The 8,389-nt window shown below is 41.5% G+C and overlaps 1 protein-coding gene across 1 annotated transcript; it reads right to left on the reverse strand.

The window, feature by feature from the left end:
* Positions 1 to 6,318: 6,318 nt before the first annotated feature.
* S100Z (S100 calcium binding protein Z) lies at positions 6,319 to 7,835 on the reverse strand. The gene is made up of 2 exons (XM_063423702.1): positions 7,695 to 7,835; positions 6,319 to 6,477 (listed from the first exon to the last, which is right to left on the reverse strand). The coding sequence occupies exons 1-2, from the start codon at positions 7,833 to 7,835 to the stop codon at positions 6,319 to 6,321; spliced, it is 300 nt and encodes a 99-aa protein (XP_063279772.1).
* Positions 7,836 to 8,389: the final 554 nt, after the last annotated feature.

An 8,389-nucleotide genomic window follows, 5' to 3' on the forward strand; every position in this document is an offset into this window, starting at 1 on the left:
CACACAAAGCAGTCAGGGCCAAAAAGTGGGAGAAAAGTTTTTTTCCCAGGAAGGAGAAAAGAGATATGAGAATGGGTGGCTGGAAAAAGCACATGGAACCACAAGGTCTAGTGTTAGGAGGGGTGCCAGATGCTTGTTGAGGTGTTTAATTTTAGCATGGACTTTCCTCCTCTGTGGCTGCTCTAAACAGAATCGCCACGTTCAAGGGTTGCTGCAGGAAGGCCTCAGCACCAGAGCTGCACACAGATGTCATCATGGCCCCAGGCAGCCTCTTTGATCCCATCACATTTGGCTTCTCCAGCTGCAGCAGCTGCTCTGATGAGGACTGGTGACCTTGCAGAAGAGCAGTCTCCTTTCCAAAACATGGCACAGTCACTGACTTGGCTTGGAAGTGTAACCCTCGGGGCCCAGGTCACGTCCTGATCTACATCTCCTTTTCCACAGCTACAACTTTCTCCCAGTGACCCTTCCCAAAGCAACAGCCCCTGTTTCTTCTCTCCCAAATTTCCTGTTCAGCTTGGGGCTACTGGAACATTTGTCACTTTGTTTTCAATGCTGATCCAGTTTATTACACAGAATATAATCTCAGATGTGTTGAGAAACCCCTGCATTTCCATATATCATATTCAAAAATTTGTGTAATCCCTGAAGTACAAACTATATCTTTGACAAAACACCAATTTCATAAGTGATACTTTAAGATGTTTTGGGGTGTTTTTTTATCCAAGAAGGACAAGTATTTTTTAGCTGAAGTGACTCTCCCTGAGGAGACTCATTCTCACGCAGAAAAAACTGTAATTCAACACAATGCTGGTAGTGTTAGACATCACAGTAATGGACCCATCTTCAGAAACACTGTGAACTGTTACACAACTCGGGCAGCCAGTATGAGTCAGATAAGAGATGTCAGCATACCCAGCATAATGGTATATTTATCCTTTCAACTGCTCCCTCTCCATAGTCCTTTGTTTTTCATGTGTGTGGTTCCTTACCAGTCATCCCCAGTGCTGTGCAGCCCACAGTGCCAATTTGATCAGTTAGGCTCCCAACACTTTTAGTACAGGAATATCTGGTGTTAGTGTAAAAATCACATACTTTGAAGGACCTTGAGGATCTGTTCAGCATTTTTCCACCTCCCAAAGTCTAAAGGCAGCTTCACCTTTGCTAACAATGTCACAGGGCATCTTTAGCTCAAGTGCAGTAAGGGGCTTTTTCATTTCAAACACAAACTATTCTCCTTCTTGCAACACTACTCCTAGGGCACCAAAAATGACTTTAAAATCCCCCTCCCCTGAGAGAGAGGTTTTTCCTAAAACTGTAGAATTAGGTAATTAGTGCAAGGGCAAAACCAGTTTTGTTTTCCTCTACAGAAGGCATCAATTGAAATATTGCTTTCAATACCAGAGGCAGGGATGGAACTCTCCAGCCCTGTGTCTCATCCAGACAACATCTCTCAGCCACAGGGGTCTGTTTGCTACTGCCACTTGATGTCCTCTGCCAGAGCTGATGAATTTACATCTTTCTGCAGAATTCTCAGCTCCTCACCTTTTTTCAACTCCAGAAAAAACAATCTTGGCTAGTGCTCCAGGTGGTTCAGTTGCTTTTCTGCCCTTTATGACTTGTTCTACACACAGATCTTTTTCTGCCATAGCTTTATTCTGTAGTGCTTTTCTGAGTTCATGCAACTACTGGGAATGTAAAATCAAAGCAATGGATGGAGTTTTGAGGCAGTCACAGATATTTGAAAGCTACACTATGATGATTGCTCTGCACCCCATGCAGTCAAACAGGACCTCAGAGGGCAGCTTAAAATTTAAAGCAAATGTGTAACAGGAACATTTTCCACGGATTTTCCCCCAAAGACCTGGGATCTGAGCAACTACTTCCATCTTCCTCTTTGCTGTCTTGTTGCAATATTTGCAGTTTTACAGACATGTCCTTATTTAGCCAACCAGCTTATAGAAACACAACTTTCCATTGAAGGCTAATTTAGAGTCTCAAGCACATGTTCTCAGCTGCTGCAAAATTATGCCACTGAGTGCAATAGGCTCTGTCATTTTACATCAGCTGAGAATCTGCTTGCAAGGGCAAAATAAGTGGATGCAGCTGCAGTTCTCTTCCTTGGGAGTTGCCCCTTATACATAACTGATAGCAGGTGGCTGAGAGTTGATATTTAAAAATGACAACTTTTTTGGTGTTTCTTTTTTTTTCCAATATTTCTGCTGAAGTTCATTCATGTGCTCTCTTTGATGGCTGCCCGGGACCTGTAGCCCACCATCCTCCAACTCAGAGGAAAAGATGTGGACAGAATTAATTTTGAAAATGGATTTCCAGATCATAAATTAAACATTCTCTCGCATGCCATATCATGTGGCAGAAGAAAGATAAAATTGAAAATGTGACCCTTTTTTTTTTTTTCTTCAAATAATACAGTGCTATTCAACAGACTTAATTATCCCTAAAGACACATGCAATAATTGATGGCCTGTCAGTCAAAGCCCTTATTAGACATGCACATGATGTCACATCACAGTCTAAATCTTAATCTAAATCTAAATCTTCCTGCCAGTCAAAAATCTTTATATAGATTAATCTGATTTCAGATTTTGTGTGTGACCTTCTACCCAACCTTTTCAAGGCTGTGATCAGAGAGAGATGGATTTTTTTTTGTGTGCAGCTGAGCTGGTATGATGGACTCTGGGTTCTGAGAGCTTTTCTCCTTGCCTCGCCCTGCCTTATGCTGTAGCATGGAGCCTGGAAAAGGGGTCTGCCTTGGGTAGCTGAGGGACCTGGAGTGGACCTGCACTGCTAAAATTGGTGGATGGCAATTAATAACATTACTGGCTACTGGAAATATCACCTGTTCTGCTAGAGTCTCCTTGGGTCACTTCTCTTTCTCTTCCCACAACCCCAGGCAACTTCATCTCTCATCTTTACAGGGAGAAAACAATGTTGTGGAAGAGTGTTATCCCACTCAAGTTATTGCACTTGACATCTTCCACACTGCTTGGGATTATTATCCCATTGCATTTCCACATCTTCCACTGAGGAGTGGGAAAGGTGATGCCTTCCTGTAGGACCCAGGTAAGTCACAGCTCCATTAGAAACTCCTTGTCTGTGTGGTGGTGTCACACACAGCTCTTTGGGATTGGTAGCTGGATAATGAATCTGAAGAAGTTGTGAACTTACAGGTAATGCATCAAGCTTTGTGTTGCCAGTTGCACTGGCACTTCAAGTCTGTTTTGGAGTGAAATAAAAGCAAATGGCAGAGGCTGAGGCTTTCAAGATAATGGAATTTATCTTCTGCAAATCTGCTCTTTAGATGTCAAGCAAAGCAATTTCAAAATATATAGAAAGGATCTTGTCTGGCATTGTTGTGTTTTTATTGGTCTTTGATATAACTTGAAAATATTAGGCCATGTTTTGTTGTTCAGTTTTCTATAGGTTTTTCAGACAGCCTGATAAAACAAATGGAAAAATGCCTGTAAGTAGACATCATTCCTAAAGCTGAGGCACTCTGGAGAAAGCCACACAGCAGACTTGATCTGCATGTAAAACCTCAAAGTGCTTCCCAGATTCATGAACTACGGAAAGACTTGAAGTCAGCAGGAAAATGTCAGTAAACAATGGGAAAAAAATCCTGCCTTCAGGTTTGAAGGAGAGAAGGAAGGCCCAAAATGTTTGCATCTGCAGGACGTCGTGTTCCTAGTGAGGTTGGCCTTGTATGCACCATCTTGCACAGCCACTATAAGAGGTTTCGATGCCATTTTCCTTCCTGAGGAGTGCTTACAGAACAGAGGATTGCTTCTTCTGGCTCAGAGGCAATTAAAATACTTTCCTGTGATCATATGTCTCTCTTAGAAGCGATGTCTACTAATGGAACATCAGTTGGCTCTGGCGGGAGAGGAGTAAGAGAGGGCCACTGGTGCAGTGGGTCAGCACATAGTTAGCCCAAGAACAGGATGGCTGTTCTTTCCCCAGGGCCCATATTGTGTGAAGGCTTTGTGGGTCTGAGCTTTTGAACGTGTTTTGTGCATTTCCTTACTTTTCTGCTTGGTTTCTGATCTTTGCATGAAAAAGGTTTTTTCTGACAGAACAGAGAGGGTTTAACATTTGTCCTTGCAGTTAAAACAACAACAAGAAACATCTAACAAGGCAAGCCCAAACCAGTGATTTATGAGTTTTTATAAAACTTTGTTGGAAAAAGGATCATTTGAGTCATTCTCCTCTGATTGACCCACAGCTCATCTGCAAGTCAATCCCTTCCACAGGGCAGGTAGGATGCACACAATCCCTAGTAAATTCAGCTGATGAGACTGGCCGTCTCCATCACAGCAGTGACTCTTGCTGCCTGACTCCAGGGCACATTGCTGCTGCCAGCTGTGACCTAGCATAATTCTGCAATGCACATGGGCTGCTGTATGTGCAAGGGTTTATCAGGGATGGCCAGAAGGTTTATGAACTTCCTGGAGCTTCTTTCCAGAAAGCGTCTTGTTCAAATTTCGTAAAAAAGAAACTGTTTTTTACTGGGATAATGTTACTCCTTTTAGCTTGGAGTTGAAGCTTGAGACTGCTCTTCTTTCCCTTCCCCTTGGAGGACAAGGAAAGGCTTAGAGGCTAGCAGCAGTTTGGGACCCACGAGAAACCAAAAAAATGGTCTTATGTTTTCTGGCTGATACTTTTGCTATCCTGGTCCAACACTTGCAATGATACTGAGGTGTATGGCATTAAAGGGGACAAAAAGTTGTCCATTTGTTGCCAGTTTCACTTTTGTACTTTCTGTCATGTTGGTCTAGAAGATATCTTGTGAATCCTGTAAAACTTGTCACTGAAAGATTAAAGCATGCTGTGGCTCTGTCAGCATTGCAAAGTTTCCTTTTCTTCTGGGATAATGCCATTTGGTGGTGGCCTCCTTCTTAGGATGATGTCTGCCTTTGGTTACATTTATAACACCCTGTAGAATCCCCTTCTTATAATAAATTAGCTATTTTTAATCATACATTATGTCATACAAATGTACATTTTGCTAAATGATGTTTGGAGGTCTGGGAAGGAGAGACAAGTGAGCTACATTCCTCAAATGTTGCCTGTCAGGGCACATCTTCACTGGGGAGTAGTTTTTTAATACCCTCTTACACGTACAGAAAAGCTTCATTTAATTCAGATGCCCTTTATTATAGTTTGAAGTTACCAACAAAATAATGAGGAAATAAGAGAGCTCTCCATGCAGGAAAAAAGGCCACAATTATCCAAAAAAAAAGCCACTGAGGACTTGCAGGGCTTCAGAAGTATACTTAATTCAAACGGGAGTGTGTAAATACTCTTAACTCAACCCAAGAGCAAGCTAACACTGGAAGGGGTTGGCCTACTCTGTCTTTGCCTTGCCATGGGGTCCAGGGAACCCCTGCTTCCATACAGGGTGGGGATGAGTGTAAGCTGAAATAATCATTTTTTCATAAGATGACTCACATTACAAAGTTGTACCCTGGAATTTCATCATTAAATCATCTACAAGTGGTCCTAAAAGGCCTCCTCTGAACCATGCCAGAGTAGTTAAAGCAGAAGGCATTTACACATTTCCCCCAAAGACCCAGTCCTTCCATCAGCCCTCTAAGCAATTTGCTGACTAAATCTTCTATGTATATTTGAATAATTTATGATATGGGCAAATTCATTTATGCCAAGTGAAGAGGTTGACTACTGGGATGCAGCAATGCCAACAGAACAAAATTGAAGCTGGAGATGTGGAGGAAATGAACCCGTAACAATGGCAAGCAGTATTGTATGCTCCAGCAGCAAGAGGCAGCTGTGACCACATCTGAAATACGAGAGTGGGGACCAGCAGCTGAAAAAGGTTTCAGAATAAGCAGAGCTGAGCTAAAAAGAATCTGCAGGTTTTGAGCTGCAAAATAAGATTATTATAAAATGCCTGAAAATTAAGTTGCAAGTGTTATGTCTCATTCCAAATTTTTTCCATTCAGAAAGTATATAAGTAACACTCCTATGCCTTTTACTTTCCACTGACATTGAAGAAATAGGAGTCCTAACTCGTGCCAAATGATCTGTCAACCCAAGCCCTTGACCTGGGCAACTGATGAAGGCATGTTACAGATGCATGGAGTGCAAAGACTGGAAATATTAAAAGCCACATCTCAAGTAGTGTAAGCTGGCTGTGGTCCAGCTTACACCAGCTGCTGATTAGCTCCATAAATGTCTTAGAGCAGTAACAGTTGGAGTTGCTAAACACCAATGAGGGCTACCTAACTAGGCATGCTTTGCTTGCATTTGTGGCCAGGAGATTGATTACACTGAGGATTTTTAAAATTCCTCTTTCTTTAGCTGTTCTTCAAAGAAATCATTACACGCCACAGTCAAAGCAGCAACCAGAATGACAAATTCATTAAAATCCACTTCATTGTCCTTATTGGAGTCCAGGTCATTCATAATTTTATCGACCAGGAGGGGGTCCTTTTGGCCCTGGAGAGAAAGAAAAGTGACTTAGCTGTGCAGACCTTCAACGTGCAATTCTGACACGCCTGGCACCACTGCTATGTTACAAGGCTGGTGTTATTAATAAAAGGCTGCATCAAATATGTGAGCAGTAATTCATCTCTAGTCCCTACAACATCAGAAACTAAAGACAGTGCAGCCCTTGTAAGGTGTACAGCTACTAAATAGGCACTGAAATGAATCAAACAGATTTTAGGAGATACTGAACATGGATCCCTTTTGTCAAGATGGATCTGTAAAGTGCATTTCTCTGTATCATCCCTTGACAAACAGTGCTTAGATTTCCAACAGAATACTCATAAATGTCATATTATACATATACATATACATATACATATACATATACATATACATATACATATACATATACATATACATATACATATAATGATCATATTATATAGTCACTCATCACACTCAGGAGATCTCTGTTTGGCAAACAACCATCCTATTCAGTGGGAGCAAGAATATTGAATCTCATAATAATAAATCAATAGCCAAGATTAAAAGAAAATCCAATTCAAGGACATGGATACAATGTAATGAAAATCCTGCTGGTGGTCATAGGGGCCACAATAATTTTTACAATTAAGAGGGTACATAAAAACATTATTTTTAAATCTTGTGATTCCATAAAAGCATCGGTGCTGTGTAAAGTAAAACATAATAAACAGGCAGAGATATTCAAGTCAGCAGCTTATCACTGAAAGGATTTTCTTAGCACCTCTCTGCAGGGCACATAAGCAGCAGTACTGTGTGCCCAGGGTCACTTTTCTGTCTCATGAGAACTGGTTGCTGCATTTCATTCTTCAATGGACTTATCTATCTGCCTTATTATTAAAAATAAACAACAAACTAACTAATTGACCTTTATTTAGTATGGATCTTTCTACTGCTTCTAGGCTGGCCTAGCCCTCCTGCTGAAAAGCACTGTGGAGTTTGCAGAGCACCCATCTCTGCTGCCAGTGGTACAGGGGGGGGTACTGGGACTCAACCACCCTCTGAAAACATATTTCTCAAATGGAACATTTGACATCATGTTCTTCTGTACAGCTCCACAAAGTACTGTTATCTGTGACAGGATGGGCCTTGCACAAGGAGGTGCTATTCCCATCCAAGCACTTGGATAGCTCTTAACCCTCCCATGACACAGTCACTCGGGATGTTCAAAAGCTGCATCTTACTGAAAGGAAGTCAGTGAGCTCACTGGTGAGAAGCTCCTTGAGTTCTCCTTTACTGAGCTTGTATCTGTCTCCTTCTTTGCCAGAGTAGTGATAGAAAATCCTGATCAAGGTGTCCATTGCATCTTCCAGTGGAGTGGTCATAGCAGTGAGCAGGAGAGCTATGGGGCAAAGATACTGTCACTGACATTGCACAGGAGTCAAACCAAAGGCCAATCTCTGGGAAGGGAGGGACAGACAGATGAAGGCAGAGATTGTTACCAATACTGAAAAGTTAGGCTTTCAGTTGATCCATCCTGTTAGCTGTGCGTGAGCAAGGATGGACTGTAATAAAAAAACTCCATTGTCCTGAACTCATCAGCAATTGCTTCAAAAAGGTAAATGGAAAGAAAGGATTTTTATTTACAAAAATGATCTACCATGTATCCATTTTATAATACTGCTGCAAAAGGAAATCTTTTGTACCCATACCTGAAAACACAGGAAAAATGAAGGCATATTCTTCCTAACTGCTAATTTAAAAATTTTCTCGAGAGAATGTCTTCAACAAATTCCATCTGCAAAAGTGAAAGTGCATTTATACGGAAAGCTCCACACCAGTTTAAAGGTGGTCAGAGGAAGATCACCCGTAATAAGAAGTATCACCTGTCAGTTTATTCAGTCATGTTTGCTTGGGCTGAGCCTTTTTCCTATAAAGT

Source organism: Prinia subflava, chromosome Z, assembly GCF_021018805.1.
Source record: "Prinia subflava isolate CZ2003 ecotype Zambia chromosome Z, Cam_Psub_1.2, whole genome shotgun sequence".
Classification (NCBI taxonomy): Eukaryota; Metazoa; Chordata; class Aves; order Passeriformes; family Cisticolidae; genus Prinia; species Prinia subflava.

Coding starts and splice junctions, on each gene's coding strand:
- S100Z (XM_063423702.1), bottom strand. CDS start 7,835: ATGACCACTCCACTGGAAGATGCAATGGACACCTTGATCAGGATTTTC. Junction 6,478..7,694: donor AGCTCACTGACTTCCTTTCA/GTAAGATGCAGC, acceptor CTTTCTCTCCAG/GGCCAAAAGGACCCCCTCCT.